Raw genomic sequence first — 17,327 nt, 5'->3', positions numbered from 1 at the left:
CACAAGTAAAATAAGGTTTGTTATTATTGTTGGATGTTGGGGTGATGTGCTATCATCTGGATCTTATGGTGTCAACTTAATGAATTTGTGTTTGAAGAAAAAGAATTTGACAGTAAAAAAGTGTGACATAAAATCATGTTTTTCGCATGGTCATAGTTGAAGGCATTTTAAAGGAGATTTTTTTTATCGCCTACCAACTTTGGCAAGCTGATCCAAGAGTTTCTTTGACAAATTTTAAATTTGTAAAGTGATTAATTATATATTATGGGGTGAGAGTTGGCCCCTCACGTATATATTCTAATGTGGAATTACTTTTGGTTGATGTGAAATTTGAATTATTTTTAATACACCTTCTCATGCCAAACACTTCTTGAGCTTGATGTGTGAACAACAAATGGTGGATGTTTGTCACCACAGAACGACAGTTAGCGGAAGCGTGCCCCTCACTTATATATTCTCCTTGAGCTAGTTTTTGAAATTGAGTTAGGTCTCTCAGTTATATATTTTAATGTGAAATTACTCTACTTTTGACTGATGTAAGACTTGGATTATTTCCAACCATTCAACTCCTCTTTTGATTTACTTGTTTTTTTTTTTTGGTGTTGCATTGTAGGTTTTGCAGGGCTGTGAAAACTTTGGAGATGTATTTTTCTTTATACACTTCTTATGCTATTTAATATACTTATTGTTGCATATCAAAAAGTAAACAAGGGTATGTTGATAATACAACCATTATATATATATATATATATATATATATATATATATATATATATATTTTTTTTTTTTAAATTTACTTTAAACTTAACTTATGATTGGGTCAGTCCTAAGTCAAATGTGCATAAATATGAAAGGTTGCAAATATTCACACTTCATACTTCCTAAGTGAATGCCTAGAGTTACGACTTGATTTTAGAGATTGAGACTTAGCCTCTTCTCTGATTGCAATTCTCTGATATATTAACACATATTTATTTATTTAAAGAAACACGTATTTATTGTTAAACTAAAATTTATTAAAAATTATATAAAAAAAACATTAAATAAGAAGCGATATTCATAAAATTTGGGATTTTAATTAATAAATTACACTTAACACTTAATAATAACTAATCTTAAATATATTTTAGTCACTCAAATGTGAGTCAAATAAAAAATAAAAGTCTATGGCATTTTTACCTCCAGAATTTCAATTTTTTATTTAAAGTATGATTTTTTTAGTCCCTAAAATTTGTAAAATGTATTTTTTAGTCTTTGTAAAGTGTAAGTCAAATAAAAAATAAAATATTTACTATCTTTGACATTTTTACTGCCAGAATTTTAATTTTAATTTTTTATTTAAAGTATGATTTTTTTTCAAACTCTCAGAATCAAATCAATAAATATAATTAAAGCAAATTTTATAGCATTTAGTGAGTTTTTAAAATTTTTAATGACATGATTATAACAATTGTTAATCTTTAAAAATGTACTTTAAAATAAAAAATAGAAAAACAAATTTTGTGAATCAAAAGTTATTATAGATTATAAATCTCTTACTGTATTTTATGTTTGACTCGCACGATACAAATAATTAAAAAAGAAATATTTTTTGAATTTTAAATACTAAAAACTACTAAAATTTAAAAGATTAAAAACATATTATACATTATTAATAATGTAAATGTTTTCAGCTATCAATTATATAGAAATCATTTTAAAATAATAGTTAGTATTATAAAAGTGAGACAACTTAATTAATAGAATAAAAAATTGCATTTTAATTAAATTCAACTTTTAGCATTAAAATTTAAAAGTTACTAAAAAGATTATCTATGCATTTATCTATTTTATCTAATTGAGATATGCGAGTATAAAAAAAAAAGAGAGAGAAGAAGAAGCAGGGATTATTACATCAGCATTGTTGCTTAGGGTATTAATGCCCGCCAAACACATATTTTGACACCCCACATGCTTAAAAAAATCCCATATCTCACACTCATAGCGTCAACTGCTACAGTTCCGACCAGGCACTCATCTAGTTAACCTGGACACGTCGCACGTTAACAAAACTCTTCCTTCCTAGTTCGTTCGTTCTATAATCTCTTTTTTCTCTTGTCTTTGTCTCTCTATCTGTCCACACGCTTCTCGCTCTCTGTCTCTCTCTCTCTCTCTACGATCGTGTCCAATTTCCAGACCTTTCGCAATCCCCCTTTTTTCTCTCACTCTGATTTCAATAACTAAGAAAAATTATTCCCTTTCCGATTCCCCAACGACATCCCTTGAACTTCGCGTTTAAACACCTACTTGCTGCGCTGTTAATTTATTCTATATTCCTTTTTTTTTTTGGGTTTTTTTCCTTCGTTTCAAGCTTGATCCCTCACGTAGAGCTAAAAAAAAAAGTGTTCCAATTCCCCAAGAATTCGAACACGAGATTAGTTCCTAGCTCTCTCTGTTCGAGTTCTTTGGACCTTGGATTCGTTGCCTCTCCGCAATGCTGCTATCGTGAGTTCTGGTGAGCATTTTGGTGTATTACTTTGCAGCTTTCTGAAAATTGAAATCTCTTTCCGCGTTTGTTTTGTTATAGCAGGGTTTCATCTTCTGGTGTTGAAGATTTACCAAAACTAAATCATGATCGTTTCTTAAACTGCATTTTTATAATTTCCTCACAGAATTATGTACTAACATGCGAATCTTTTTGATCCTTGTGCTTTGGGATTAAATGATTAATTTCCCTCCATTTTTTTTAATGTCTGCATCTGAAATAGGATCATGTTAGGTGGCCAGGGTGAGTTTTTTTTCCCTTGTTATGGAAAATCTTAAAAAACACGTTTGTTCTCTGATTGCAGTGATTCTATTTGATGGTGAGATCGTGGAGTTCTTAACATGGGAACTTCGGAGAAATAGATTTGTGCAGTAAATTGGCTTTGAACTTGACGACTCAGCAATACTCTGAATTTGTGTAAAATCTGCTCGTGCAATTATTTATTTTGGAGGTTGGACAAAATGGTTTTTGAAATCAGTTCTGTTGTTTCAAAATTGCAAACGTTATCCACCTCAGACCATGCCTCCGTGGTCTCCATGAACTTATTTGTGGCACTTCTTTGTGGTTGTATTGTCCTTGGCCATCTTCTTGAGGAGAATCGATGGATGAACGAGTCTATCACTGCCCTTTTGATTGTAAGTCTTCACTGTTCTTGAGCTTGTTTGCCATAAGCTGTTGTTCTAAAGAATTGGTTAAATTAAAAATTTAGTCCTACTGCTAACATTGTTTGTCGTTTTAGTCCCTTCATGAAAGATCTATATTTTGGTCTATACGGTTAAAAATGTTTACAAAATTATCTTTGATAATATTTTTGCTTTTGTCTGTGTATGAAACAAATTTACATTTTGATTTGGCTCCATCATAAAAAAAATCTTTACATTTTGGCCCCTACAGCTAACACACTTTTTTGATTTAGTTCCTGTTGGAAAAATATTCTAACACCGATGTAATGTTAACAAATGGTGGGGAGTAATTTGCAAAGTTTTTCCATGTAGGGACCAAAATGTAGAATTTTTTTTTCATGTAGAAACTAAACTAGAAAATAATGTCTAAGTGTAAGGATCAAATTTTTAATTTAACCTAAAGAATTCAACTCCTCCAAATATTTTGCCATCCTTTAAGAGGCAATTATATCTGTTTATTGATGCTTTGTTTGAGCAATAGTGGGTGCAGCTTTTCTTTTTCTTGTTTCTGTTGGATGATGATTAAATTTCATTTTTGTTGTTCTCAGGGTGTTTGCACTGGCGTAGTCATTTTGCTGTTTAGTGGTGGCAAAAGCTCACATATTCTTGTTTTCAGTGAAGATCTTTTCTTTATATATCTTCTACCACCTATAATATTCAATGCCGGGTAATTTTCTTTTTTTGGCAGCATTTCACTGTGTAGTTAGGAATCGATGCTTGATACTATTTATCATTGTCTAATTAAAGAAGAGGAGGTATTTTGTTTTGACTCTGTACAAATTTAGATTTATTTGCAGACATCCTTTGTGATAACCTGAGTTGTCTGGTAGATTTTCCTCGATACAATAGCGAATAGCATAATGATTAGTGCTCATCGTTGATCTTTATCTTTTTTTTTTTTGGGGGGGGGGGGGATAAATATAACATATTTCTTCAGAACCAGTCATAATAAAATAAAGGATAACTTTTAGGAGCATATTTCATCTGCCTCCCAGTGTTTGAATTATACCTGATACGGGCACTCTGTTACTTGCTTGTATGAGTGAGTGAGTGACTTAGAACTCTTGAGTCCTAAGTTTTTGAATTTCCCTATTTCATTATTTTGATAATATTGAAAATTTTATGTCTTTATTAAGTTGTATTTTTCATGGCTCTTTCTTGCAGATTCCATGGGTGATTTCATCTCTTTTTGAGTGATAATTATTTACATGACTATGTAGTTAAAAACATAAATTCTGTGTACTCATGATACGAGCATGAATTGTGTTAATGCCATATGAAAAAACTTCAGAATTGTTTTTGCCTCCTAAAACCCTGTTCTGCCTTCTGAAAATCCCTATTTTGTTCTCATCTTTTGACTTCACAATTCACAGGTATGATAGATTGCGGTTATTGTTTTGTTATGAATTTTTTCTCTATGATTTATTTCAGGTTTCAGGTGAAAAAGAAGCAGTTTTTTGTTAACTTCATGACCATCATGTTGTTTGGTGCTATTGGTACATTAATATCATGTACCATCATAACTTTGGGTATGTGTTATTGCTTAAGATGTATTTGTCAGGTTGTTATTTTAGATTTGACATAGTAAGAAAATAATTTGTAATCCAATTCATTACTAACCTAAATTTACCAATTGGAAGTTTTTTTGGTTTAAAGGACATCTTGATCTAGTAAAATATATAATTACTTTGAGCAAACTATCCACTGAGAAATTTGCCTAGTTTTGCTGACTTACATTTGAGGCAATATTTCAGGTGCCACACAAATTTTTAAGAGGTTGGATGTTGGTCCTCTGGAATTAGGGGATTTCCTAGGTATTTTACTTCTCAATCTCATCTACCTAACAACCTCTCATTCGGTTTTTGACTTTCTAATTTATGATGCTTTCCAGCAATTGGTGCAATATTTGCTGCAACGGATTCTGTTTGCACATTGCAGGTTTGAAGCAATATATTTTTAAAATTCTTCCTTCAACTAAGGTATCACTGCTAGTTACTGAACTTATAAATGATGATGCAGGTGCTAAATCAGGATGAGACACCTTTGCTGTACAGTCTTGTATTTGGGGAGGGTGTTGTGAATGATGCTACATCAGTGGTGCTTTTCAATGCAATCCAAAGCTTTGACCTCAACCAAATTGACTCTTCAATTGCTGTACACTTTTTGGGAAATTTCTTGTATCTATTTATCGCAAGCACAATGCTTGGAGTTTTGGTAAATGTCTTTCTCCCTCTTATTCTCTCATGCATGCATCACACAAACTCATAGACAAGATCTATATCAACATGCACATAATAATGATATGACTTGTGGCTTTGGTCTAATGTATCTTCATCACCTTGTAGACAGGTCTACTTAGTGCTTACATTATTAAAAAGCTGTACATTGGCAGGTACCTTCTTGACATTTTTCCATTTCTATTGTCTGTTCAGCAGTAAATGTGATGATATTCTACTTTTTTGTTTTATATATGCAGTTTATTCATTATGAACTAAACTTGTGGACAATTCTATGATAATAAGTAAAGTTCCTGCTTCATCCAATCTCAATTTTTTGTATTTGTTAACTAAACAAAAGTCTACAGTTTAAGATGACTATATTGGACTTGCTTTGATTGTTTGAACTTTGAAGTAGCCTGTCTATGTTAATCGCTTCATTGGAGCTTTTATTCTTCTTCTTCTTCTTCTTATTATTATTATTAACTGGTTCTAAATTTTATGTTGTCCATTGTAAATGACTTCATACCACAAATAATAACCTGATGAAGAGATATCAATAAAAATGAAATTACATGAGACTTGTTAGGCATTGGTTTCTAGTATGAATTATATGAATTATAAAACATTCTGCTTTGCTTAATTCTTCTTGTTGGGTATGAATTGGTGCCATTTTCAATTGTCTTAATTTTTTATTCTTTTTAATGAGAAAAGAAAAGTTACATTAGTTCTGTGGAATTTTATTTACTTGGAATCTCTGTCTGTATTTGTGCATCTCAGTTTGTGTGTTTCTATCTTGAGTACAAGGTTTTTTAGACCCGCTTTTTGGTATGAGACTTGGCACAGGATGATTTGAAACAATCTTTTTTACTGAGGCCAAACAAAATTCTCCTTAATTCCAGGCACTCTACAGATCGTGAGGTTGCTCTTATGATGTTAATGGCATACCTGTCCTACATGCTTGCTGAAGTAAGTTGTAAAGAATTTTAGTAATGTTTTATGGATGCTGTCAACATTTGTCGTTGACATGATGCTGATGTATCTACATCTGTTGCAGTTATGTTATCTGAGTGGCATTCTCACTGTATTCTTTTGTGGTATTGTTATGTCTCATTATACCTGGCATAACGTGACCGAGAGTTCAAGAATCACTACCAAGTATGTCTTCTAAACAGATTTCCTCAAGTTATGTACACTGTCCAAGTCTATGCATACCTAAACATATTTTCACCCAACTCTTGCAGGCATTCTTTTGCAACCTTGTCATTTGTTGCTGAGATCTTTATCTTCCTTTATGTTGGTATGGATGCCTTGGACATTGAAAAATGGAAATTCGTCAGTGATAGGTATTCTTTAGACTAGTGAATAATCATTTATTCATTAATCTCTCTGCACTCATGAAAAATTGCTGAATGGCATTCTTTCATGTCAACAAATCAGTACGATGTAACTGCTTGAAGCAGTCCTTGTATTAACTTGATGTGACTGAAGAGTTCTTCTATAGTGCTGTTTTCTGTTTTCTCTTTCTCGAAATGTTATCTTTCACTCATGAATCTTTCCTCTCAAAACTTCATTTTGTTATAATAGAAAAACAGTTCATTTGCTATACTTGGTTCTTTCTACAGCCCTGGAACATCTGTAGCAACTAGTGGAGTATTGTTGGGTCTAATTCTTCTTGGAAGAGCAGCTTTTGTTTTCCCCTTATCCTTCATATCCAACTTGGCTAAAAAATCACCAAATGAGAAAATCAGCTTCAGACAGCAAGTATGGTTAAATATTTGTCAGTGAGTGCCCTTTTTCAGATTTCTTGTGTTACTACCAAGTTTTACTGATAGGTTTCTCGTTGTTTCTCAATTCTAGGTGATCATTTGGTGGGCTGGCCTTATGAGAGGTGCTGTTTCCATCGCACTTGCATATAATCAGGTAGGATCAACAATGCTGATTACGGGTTGTCTTTTGGAAAATTGAATTATTGGCCACTGATTTCAGTTAAAACCTGATGCTTTAAAAACTTCTACTCTTAACAAATGCAGTTCACCATGTCGGGGCACACTTCACTGCGAAGCAATGCAATCATGATCACAAGCACCATCACTGTTGTGCTTTTCAGCACAGTGGTAAGATATTTGTTTTGTAGTTTCTGACATCCTTAGCCAGTGTCCATTGGTTTCTTTGTTATTAGAGGTTATTTTGTCTTTGTTGCATCACTGATATTCATGCCATTAGATTAACCATTTGACTTGCTTTCTATGATAACAGAAAGATTGATTTTTTTCCACTTAATATGTAACTCCGAAGCTAAATGAGTTGCCCACTTACCCTACTTTGCCATGTGATACTTATCATTCATAAAATTTTCTTCAAATTTGATGTGGTTAAATATTATATAAATATTTCTTTAAAGATGGCACTGACACAACTTAATTACAATGTCTCAGGTGTTTGGTCTGTTGACTAAGCCACTCATAAGGCTTTTACTGCCCCATACTCCACATCATAAAGAATCAAGCATCACGATAATCACAGATCCATCTACTCCAAGTCCAAAATCAGTCACTATCCCACTTCTTGGGAGTGCCCAAGAATCTGAAGTTGATATTGATGGCCATGATATCCATCGTCCAAGCAGTATTCGTGCCTTGCTTACGACTCCAACACACACTGTTCATCGTTTGTGGCGTAAGTTTGATGATGCATTCATGCGTCCTGTTTTTGGTGGCAGGGGTTTTGTTCCTGTAGAACCTGGCTCACCAACTGAACGTAATGGCCATCAATGGCGTTGAGAAAAAAAAAAGCCAAGAAATTTGTAATTTGTATTGTAAACTGCATAAGTTTTGTGGAGATCAAGCAATGCGTGTATAAGAATCCGGTCCTGAGATTTTGCTTAGCTCTTTGGGTAGTGAGAAGTGAGAAGGCTGTGCAATGCACCATAAGCATCTCAACTCATGTCTGCGTCTTCCGTAAAATGTAATATTTGATTATTAGATTTCTTGTACTAAAAGTTTGAATAACTAAAGCTAAATTTTTTTTCCAAGTTGTATTTGTTGGGTTTATGGTATGCTGCTTTTGCCTGTAAAAGATGAATTTTCAGTGCACTTGATTACTAGCAAACGTCTCACGATCTCATTTTATATGTGCAAACATGACAGTACACATTAACCATGAAATTATGAATCATACATTACAGAATTGGCAAAATTTATTCTAAATAAAGAGCTTCCAAAGGCTCATCTTTGTAATTTTTATCCCCTTTTTAATAATATTGGGAAAATAAGATCGTGTTTAGAGCCATGAACAGAATCTACTAGATAAAGAGAGGTGACTGTCAAAACGGAATGTTTTGGTCTCATCTTATTCTTTCTTAGCTGAGGTTGACACTGAAGAGTTGCAAAAACCAAGGGTCTAAATAACACTAATAGACAAAGTATTTCATAGCTTTCCGTTGAATTTTGTGTTCTTTTGTCCTGGGATTTATTTGTACTTCATTTTCACCCGAAGAGGACAAAATGTTACAGCTGAAGAGGAACAATTTGGAAAACTTGAGATGATCCACAAAATGTTAGAACCTTGGAGGTAACAATTTTTTTTATAGAAAAACAATACATTAATTATGTTAAACTGCTAATCATATACGAACTAATAACAAATAATATTGAAACATAGATAAATTGACACATTGTAAGAGGATTTTTAAATTTTAAAAAAAGTATAAATAAAAATAAATAAATAAATAGTACTATATGCTTTCAATATTATGATGAGTATTTATTAAATAAAATATTCAAGAAATAAGAATTTTTAAACTTATTGAGTAAATTATTAAAATTAAAATACATAATCTTTATTGATAAAATATGTTAAAAATTAAAAACAAAATTGATTAATATTATCAAATGTTTTTTTCTGAAGAAGATTATCAAATGTTACCAATACATTTTATGATAATTTTTTAATGCAGATCTAATATACTACTTTCTGTAAAAAAAAAAAAATCTACTTTAAATTTGTTAACCATTATTCATAGTGCATGATGACAATATCCTAATGATAATTAAGACACAGCATAATTTCCACTTATTAATTATCATTAGATTAAATTAATCAGTAGGTTCGTAAATTATTTGGGAATTTTTAATTAGATTCTTAAACTAAAAAAAAAAAAAACACTTGTAGTTATGTCTTTGATCTTGTACATTTGTTGATCGATAAACAATTTACAGAAGCCACCCTCTCAACAGAGGCAAAGGGCAAAAACCATCGATGATGTTTCTCTGAGTCTGAGGATTCACGCGTTACTGTTACTGTTACTCAACTCTTATTCCCTTCCTTGATTCCAATTCTCCGCACTTCATTTCATTTGAATTCTGAAAAATTAGGATTAGGGTTTTCTTTCTTTCAGTGAAAAAAGAAGAAGAAGAAAAAAGTGGTTTTGGAGAAATGGTTGAGCAATCGGTGCTGGTGCTCGAAAAGCAAGGGCCAAATCCAGTGTTATCAGAAGGAATCCACGATTGGGTGTTTGAGTGCCATGGGCTTTTGCACAATGCGGTTTTGATCATCGCTTCTTTTCTTTTCGTCTTGTACTTAGCACTGCAAGCTAAAAAGAGCTTCCTCAGACTCTCCCATGGCCGCTCTTATATCATTATATCCTATTACGCTTCCCTCTGGCTTGTCAGCATCCTTAATCTTCTTTGGTGCTTTTCCCAGGTCAACCTATTTTTCCCCCCTATTTCTTTAATCCAGCAAAAATTAAAAATTGCTGATAGTTTAGTTCTCATGTCTCAATTTAGTGTGCATGTTTGGATGATTCGGAATATTCAGAACCGGGTTAAAATATTAGCTTGCGTGATTTTAATTAAATGTTCACATGTTTGGTTTCAGCCTGAAGAATGGATTGATTTTGAGTTGAAAAAACTTACTAACTTTCTCTTGGATATTATAGAGTTTTGCTGCTGACCTGTTTTTAGAGTAAAACATCTAAACATAAATCACATCACTACAAAATCAATTTCATTCAAAATCAATTTTGTAAATGCCAACCCAAAAAGCTTAGCAGTGTTTTTTTTTTTTTTTTTTTGGCTGAACACTTAGCAGTGTTATCAATGGCAGAATATGGTGGAACCATGGAAGCCCAAAATTCCGCCATATAAACATGCCATTGCAGCCTATAGTGTTGCCATAGCGGGCCTCCCTTCACAAACTGTCTATGGTGGTTGGCAAAAATCTGCAATGGCGCTGCCATTTAACAACATTGACACTTAGTAGGGTAAACTTGTTAGTAATTTGTATAAAGGTACGATTTTCGGATCTAAGCCGCACCAGCTGTCACATTTGGGATCATAATTGGATATTATCATTAACTATATCTTGTTTTGATATTTTGGCTTAAAAAAAAGCTATATCTTATTTTATTGTATAATGGTGTTAATTATTTTCGTGATTTGCTGGTGTTGGTGAATGTTTTATTTTTTGGTTGATGCAGGCATGGGAGTGCTCTCCTGGGAAAGAGTTCGCATGGAACTTGTTATCCCTCTTTACTACTTCTGGAATGCTGTTTCTAGAAGTGAGCTTGCTTGCTTTTTTACTTCAAGGAAATAGTACCAGTGGCTTAGAAGCGTTGACGCGAACTTTTGGTATATCAGGGATTATTGTTGGTTTTGATATCTTGTTGAAGGTAATTATGTGGTTTTACTCAGCAAGCTTGCAGCTTGTCCTTATGGTTATTAATGTATGAATTGTTGCAATTGCACCTCTTCCTTGTCTGGCAATATATCTGTTTGCATTTGGGATTCCAATTTTCATCAACAGTGGTTACCCTACTCCTCACGTGAAGTGGAACTTGTGGGTTATCCACAAGCTGCTGCTTACCCTTGTTTATGGTTTCATACTGTTCATGTATCATTCTAGGTGGAGAGAAAGGTTACCTGGTTAGTGTCCTGGATTGTTATATTATTTTATCTTTAATTAGTTTTATGATAGCATAGTTTATCTTCCTCTTTTTGCAGCAAGGCCTGCTTACTATAAGTATGTTACCATTATGTTCATCTTGAATGCAATTGCGCTGTTTGCTTGTGGCATTACTGGAAACGGCGCTGCTTTTGGTTTCTGGTTAGATTCTTCTATTCTATAGCTTGGTAGAAAAGTGGTTCTTTTGAACTTTTTTCTTTGGCATCTTTCTCTAACTGTGTTTTACTTTTGTTCACAGGTTATATCATTTCACGGTTGTATGTTACCATGCTGCCTATCTTCCCCTGCTGTATATAACCTTCCTGGCTGACTTTTTTCAGGTCATAATGGCCTTCACTTAATTCCTGGGGTTCAGTTTTTATTAGTCAAGCCTTGGTATTGTTTGTAGTTTGGACAATCCTCCTTCTTTCATTGATCTGACTAATTGTTGTTATTTGATGATTATAGGAGGAAGATTTGCATTTGGAGAATGTGTACTACTCTGAAATGAAAGATGCTGGTTTCTTTGAAGCAGATTGGAACTGATGTGGTATCGACTGCTAGATTAGATTAATAAGGCCTCAAAGGTACTAATGGAAGGGCATTCGTTCACGAAATTTGTAAATAAAGTAAATATTTTAGTAGATCGCCTTAGTAGATAAATTTTTAAAAAGAAAAGCTGGTAGCCTCATGTTAGTGTTATATTAGAATGTTCTATGCGTGATTATATTGAATTAAAGTTGTCTGTTAGTGCAATGAATCAATTTCTTAAGAAAGATGAGTACTAGAACAATCAATTACCTTTTAAGCATTTAACGTGTGTAGAAAAATATGATTTTTATGCAAATCTTCTAGATCATAATGATCATATGTTACGTTTCATGATGCATCAGTGGCTACTACGCCAGAGATCTTACATTTGTCTTGCATAAAGTGTTTGGTTGGGGGAAAAAGACAAAAGGGAAGAAAGGGGGAGGAGGAGGTTATAGAAATTGCATGGTTTAAATATTGGGAAAAGGTGGCAAGATGTTTGAAGTTTGTCCCATCCTGATTTTTCTTTTACAACAGAGGATTTTTTTTTCCAAGGTTAATGGAGAGACCAAGTTGGGTGTTGAAGACCAATATTGAGGGGTTTGCAGAGTGAAAAATAATTAAGAGTGCAGATTATGTTGCTAAATTTATTATAATAAATATACTAAACGTGAATTGTGGGTCATTATTACGTTGACGCGCCATCTACTCTATCAAACAAAAATATCATGAAGTAATGATCCTTGTTTCCATGCTATTATGGAATATAAATATATAATGATAGGAGAAAAGAATGATTTCTAAGTAATTTAGTATAGGATGTTAATCATTTTAATGTTACACTATGTGTTCGAATTTTACTTAAGTTAGAACTATAATAAAACATGACATGATTTTGTGAATATTATTTTTTGGGTACAAGAAAATTTGATTTTGTTGGACTCATTGGCCGGAAAGTCCGTCAACTAGCACAAATTCAAAGCGAGATTGCCTGAACTGGAATGTGTCAATATCAAAACTTCAACAAGCATTTAGTATTTTTTTGGGTCCTATGTGAGAGTCAATGGGTGTCCTTTAACTCATTCAGTCAGATACTAATCTTACTTGTGTTACATGATTAGTTGATCCAAGAAATTTTTACACACGATGAAAATTAATCACAAATTTTTTTACTAAATAGATTATTTTCACTCATCATGATTGCAAAAAATTCAGCATTCATTTTTACTGATTCAAGTACATAAATGAGAGCTTGCTTTCAAGAAGATTGAAAAATCCGAATACTAATAAGAACAAAAGACAAAATCTACTTGCCTGATTTAAGAATCATTGATCAAGGTGGATTCGGTTTTAAATTCCTCTACTTGCTTGTGATTTTCTCCTCCTTTCATGGACCTTAAAATAGTTGAGTCACTTTCAATAAAAAAATTTCAACAAGTACTTATAAAAAAATATTAAAATAAATCAAGTGAATAAAATTTGAATAGTAAAATAAATCAAAATTTTCAAGTAAATTAATATCAATTTATTTACTTAAACTTTTTTTAAAAAAAATCCTCATTTAACTTCTCTATAAACTTAATTTATAGCAAAAACTTAATATTTCTTAATGTAAAAAAGTCTCAACAATAAGTTTTCACAAAAGAAAAGGTTCCAAAAGTTAAAAACTAATCCAAACTAGACTGATGCTCTGATCAACTTGACAGTTGACATTATTTAAGTTCCATGCAGGTTAATATCCTTTCTTTGATTTTTTTCTTCTTTTTTTTTTTATGAAGAGGATTCCCTTTCCTAATTCGAAATCGAACACCACGGGCACAAAATATATTGGGAAAAGGAGCAAAATCTACTTTATTTCTTTGGTTACAGACTTGCAGTAAATATATAAAACACTTCAGACTATACCCCGCAATACTAAAATATATAAAACTATGCATGTCTAGCAGAAATAATTTTTTATCTGGTACATGTTTACTCTAAGGACTCTGCTTATTGATGATCTCCTCGATAAGATCTGCAGCTTCCTGAACTGTTGAGATGCTCTGTGCACTATCTTCTTCTACGGTGATACCAAATTCCTCCTCAAGCCCCATCACAATCTCAACCTAAAGGGCATGCCATGTAAAAGTAAATCAGAACAATCAAATTAATGGCTATTAGTTTATACTCAGATTTGCTAAATAAATCCAAGCGAATCAATTCTAATGTATGGCAAGATGTTCTTTACCGTATCAAGTGAATCAGCTCCAAGAGCTGTGAATGTTGACTCGCCATTGACTTTAGAGTCATCCGATAGAGCAAGTTGGTTCTTTACAATTTTGCACACCTTCTCTACTGTCTCTGGTTTAGCCTGTTCAACGCATTCAACATTATAGTGCAGTTATAACATTAAATAGAAAAACAAAGGTTGAGATCGTAATGAAATACATACACATGTATTAAAAACTGTTAAGTTTTTTACTTTATCCACTATAGTGCAACCCTCACTTTAGAAGAGCTAAACCTTAAATATATCTACCATTTATCTTTATATTTTATTGTTAAGTTTCTGTGAAATAATAACATTTCATCTTTTCCCATCACAAATTCTCTTAATCAGTCATTGTGCCAGCTTCAGATTGTAATACTTTATGATGTGCAGTTCAAATAAATTTCTATTAACTACGGTTAGAAACAGTCTAACATCTAGTAACTTAATGTCCATGCGAGCAAAGTAAAATTTCTAAAAGAAGAAGGCTGAAGCACTTCACTAGTAGTTACATACAGCACAGGAAACTGTAAGGCGAATTGACCGTGGCTGTGAGCTAAAAGAAACATTCCTTCTCCCATAGCTTGAAATTGAGCTATACCTTTGGCCAGCAATTGAATTAAATGCCTGTTTAATATGCATTGAAAGAAACTTCGTTAGAGAATAAATATGAAAGAACGAAACAAGAACTAAACACTAATGCTGCTTTTCTAAATAAAAAGAAAAACTGTGAACTATTACTGAGAATCATTGGTGTTGTTCTGATGCGCAATGCAGGAAAATAATGTACAAAGTATTTTACATGCAATAAATGAAAATTTCATGTTTCTCATTTTTTTTTCAAATAAAAAAAAAACAAAAACAAAATGTCAATTATGAAATCAACCAGATTTTTTTTCCCCAAACACATGTTCTACGCATATCCGTACACACGTAGTATTAGTATCGTTGTATTGCATTGACAGTATTCGACAAATTAAATATAAAAATAGTAACAAATCTTAAACAACGAAACATACTCAGTGTTAACGTGTTGTACATCACAAAACATAATTTCCAAATACGAACCTCTGCAGAAGTGGAATACAGAATTGAGAATTCAGATAAAATTTGCACGTAAGAATAATAGTAATAGTGAAAAGGTAACAAATAAACACACAATTGGAGGAATTCATGAAGCGATCAATCATCAGTTCATCACAGAAAGAAGAGTAAAGCAAAGCGCGGAGTAACAGTTATAATTAAAAGCTTGAAAGCGCGAGGGAGGATGAAACGGAAAATGAAAAACGATACCAATCTCTGATTCAGCTTGAGACGGAGAAAGCGTTCGGAGAGTGAAGCTCCGGTGAACGTGTTCGTCGCCATGGAGGTTTGTGCAAAGATGCAAAGAGAATTGAGAAGGCGGCGGAGAGTGAGAAGAGCTTGAATAGTGAAGTGAAAAGAGCGTTAAAGAAAGAATAAATACCTCCTTCCTTTCGCTGCCTTTGTTTGTTTGGGCTAGAATCAAGGCACGGAGCCCAAATTACCGGACTGGGAGTTGGATTTGCTTTGCATAGCTCACATGAAATTTACAACATTGCATTCTGTTTAACTAATTCAACTAGATCCCTTGGTTGGTGTGTTATCATTTATTGATTCTTCAGCAAGAATGAAAGATGATTTTTTTAGTAGAGAACACAAATAACTTCTACTAGAGATAATCCTATTTACGTTAAGTAAAATTATTATAAGTGACAACTTACGTATTAGGGTAAAATACATGAAAACTTTGGTTAAGATAAAACAACTTTATTGTTATGTTAGTTGATCCATGTACTAAGGGGTGCAAAAGATTGTTAAATAAGTATATAAAAATAGTAATGTTAAATGAACACAAAATGAATAAAACTAAATGTACAGCAATAGCATTAATTTTTCATGCGAATTGTACATATAAGTGCTAACATGAATTGGGCCGTGTTGAAATGGAGGGGAGGAGCCCACTCACGGGACATGATTCACAGGAGATGGGATAAAAGTTAAGAATCGCCTGAATTACTAGTACATAAAAATCTATTTAAGACTATAGTTTTTTCATGTGAATATGACCTGACATAATTTTGATGAAAAAAATCTCACTTTACAAAAAGGGATGCCATCACTTTATTACATCATTTTCGTAAATTAAATCAAACACTCTTGCTTCGAAACTGGATTTTAAAATTTCAGACTGTTATTAATTCCAGCGTCCTGATTTTGAATGTAATTTAAAAAAGAAAATTATATGAATAGAATTTCCGACTTGTATACAGTTTTATGACCTGAATGTGATGATGATCATGTGCATGACCCTAAGCCACGGCAAAGTTATGAATGAGAGAGGAAAGGGTTCACGTTCGATCAGGGGTGCTTCGTTGTGCAATTTGTGTGTATTCTTTATCATCATTTAATGTGAGTGATAAACGTTTGGCAGAGGTTTAGTGAATTGCCTTGTCAATCATTTATGTAGTTTGAACTTTGAGGTTTGTATGTTGGATCGTTTTCCTTTGCTGTGCGGTAGGCTTCGGAAAAGTGTTGTGGTAGCTTTTAAAAGAAAAATATAAGGAGAGGTGAAAAGTGGTTTTCATTGTAGTCCATTCATTTTTGGCCATCTCAAGTCTTTTTCAGGTTCAGGTTTTTCAGATAATCATCCAACTTCCTTCAGTTTTGCCATTTTGAAATTAATGTCAAAAACAGGTGCACTGGTTGTATCTAGATGTTGACTCTCCCCCTGTCGATGCGTGAGACAGATTTGGATTGTTCTAGGAACTACAAGAAAACAATTTAATATTGATGATAATGACTTCTTAATTGCATTTATTATTAGTTTGGGTTAAATGTTGATTTCGAACACATCATGTTAGATATAATTTTTTAACTACATGAAAATTTATAGGAGAAGGAATCAAGAAGGTATAATAAAATAATAAACTAAGTTTCTCACATAAGTTTAAATCGATTTATAAATTTTAAGTTTTAGAAAAATTAGATAAGAGAATTTTTACTTTTCATTTTAGCTTAAGCTTATATCCTCTTTTTCTCCATAATTATTCTTTATAAAAGATATTTATGTTTTAAATGTGGTTAGATATCATAAGTGGGCAGCTTTTTCTAAGAAAATTTGAACCTTAATTTCCAGTCTTGTAAGAGATTAATTTTTTTTA

At 32.6% G+C, this 17,327-nt stretch overlaps 3 protein-coding genes across 6 annotated transcripts; 2 read left to right on the top strand and 1 right to left on the bottom strand.

Moving 5' to 3' along the window:
• Positions 1–1,929: 1,929 nt before the first annotated feature.
• LOC100816746 (sodium/hydrogen exchanger) lies at positions 1,930–8,480 on the top strand. 2 transcript variants are annotated; one of them, XM_026123971.2, is made up of 15 exons: positions 1,930–2,494; positions 2,829–3,159; positions 3,756–3,874; positions 4,639–4,736; positions 4,962–5,021; positions 5,099–5,145; positions 5,227–5,421; positions 5,553–5,599; positions 6,326–6,392; positions 6,481–6,581; positions 6,668–6,769; positions 7,049–7,187; positions 7,284–7,346; positions 7,457–7,540; positions 7,862–8,457. In XM_026123971.2, the coding sequence occupies exons 2-15, from the start codon at positions 2,986–2,988 to the stop codon at positions 8,204–8,206; spliced, it is 1,641 nt and encodes a 546-aa protein (XP_025979756.1). In that variant the 5' UTR covers positions 1,930–2,494; positions 2,829–2,985; the 3' UTR covers positions 8,207–8,457. The 2 variants fall into 2 exon arrangements, with proteins under 2 accessions (XP_025979756.1, NP_001240203.1); NM_001253274.2 differs by lacking the exon at positions 1,930–2,494 and having other exon boundaries at positions 2,840–3,159; positions 7,862–8,480.
• Positions 8,481–9,580: 1,100 nt separating this feature from the next.
• Positions 9,581–12,142, top strand: LOC100783991 (protein CANDIDATE G-PROTEIN COUPLED RECEPTOR 2). 3 transcript variants are annotated; one of them, XM_006589096.4, is made up of 7 exons: positions 9,581–9,720; positions 9,823–10,127; positions 10,903–11,094; positions 11,185–11,347; positions 11,426–11,528; positions 11,626–11,707; positions 11,835–12,142. In XM_006589096.4, the coding sequence occupies exons 2-7, from the start codon at positions 9,861–9,863 to the stop codon at positions 11,910–11,912; spliced, it is 885 nt and encodes a 294-aa protein (XP_006589159.1). In that variant the 5' UTR covers positions 9,581–9,720; positions 9,823–9,860; the 3' UTR covers positions 11,913–12,142. The 3 variants fall into 3 exon arrangements, with proteins under 3 accessions (XP_006589159.1, XP_006589158.1, XP_025979909.1); XM_006589095.4 differs by having other exon boundaries at positions 9,590–9,726; XM_026124124.2 differs by having other exon boundaries at positions 9,599–10,127.
• A 1,582-nt stretch (positions 12,143–13,724) lies between these two features.
• On the bottom strand, positions 13,725–15,777 carry LOC100816225 (acyl carrier protein 2, chloroplastic). Its single transcript, XM_003536053.3, has 4 exons — positions 15,439–15,777; positions 14,662–14,772; positions 14,125–14,247; positions 13,725–14,002 (listed from the first exon to the last, which is right to left on the bottom strand). The coding sequence occupies exons 1-4, from the start codon at positions 15,508–15,510 to the stop codon at positions 13,874–13,876; spliced, it is 435 nt and encodes a 144-aa protein (XP_003536101.1). The 5' UTR covers positions 15,511–15,777; the 3' UTR covers positions 13,725–13,873.
• Positions 15,778–17,327: the final 1,550 nt, after the last annotated feature.

Source organism: Glycine max, chromosome 10, assembly GCF_000004515.6.
Source record: "Glycine max cultivar Williams 82 chromosome 10, Glycine_max_v4.0, whole genome shotgun sequence".
NCBI lineage: Eukaryota > Viridiplantae > Streptophyta > Magnoliopsida > Fabales > Fabaceae > Glycine > Glycine max.
Note: the sequence above shows the minus strand (reverse complement) of the source record. Positions and strands in the feature narration are given on the sequence as shown.

Excerpts from the sequence above, each read along its gene's own strand:
- LOC100816225 (XM_003536053.3), bottom strand. The coding sequence starts at position 15,510 with ATGGCGACGAACACGTTCACCGGAGCTTCACTCTCCGAACGCTTTCTC. Across the intron at positions 14,773-15,438 it reads TCAAGCTGAATCAGAGATTG|GCATTTAATTCAATTGCTGG; the intron begins GTATCGTTTTTC and ends CATATTAAACAG. Across the intron at positions 14,248-14,661 it reads GCCTTACAGTTTCCTGTGCT|GCTAAACCAGAGACAGTAGA; the intron begins GTATGTAACTAC and ends TGCGTTGAACAG.
- LOC100816746 (NM_001253274.2), top strand. The coding sequence starts at position 2,986 with ATGGTTTTTGAAATCAGTTCTGTTGTTTCAAAATTGCAAACGTTATCC. Across the intron at positions 5,600-6,325 it reads AAAAAGCTGTACATTGGCAG|GCACTCTACAGATCGTGAGG; the intron begins GTACCTTCTTGA and ends CCTTAATTCCAG. Across the intron at positions 7,541-7,861 it reads TTGTGCTTTTCAGCACAGTG|GTGTTTGGTCTGTTGACTAA; the intron begins GTAAGATATTTG and ends ACAATGTCTCAG.
- LOC100783991 (XM_006589096.4), top strand. The coding sequence starts at position 9,861 with ATGGTTGAGCAATCGGTGCTGGTGCTCGAAAAGCAAGGGCCAAATCCA. Across the intron at positions 10,128-10,902 it reads TTCTTTGGTGCTTTTCCCAG|GCATGGGAGTGCTCTCCTGG; the intron begins GTCAACCTATTT and ends TGGTTGATGCAG. Across the intron at positions 11,529-11,625 it reads GGCGCTGCTTTTGGTTTCTG|GTTATATCATTTCACGGTTG; the intron begins GTTAGATTCTTC and ends TTTTGTTCACAG.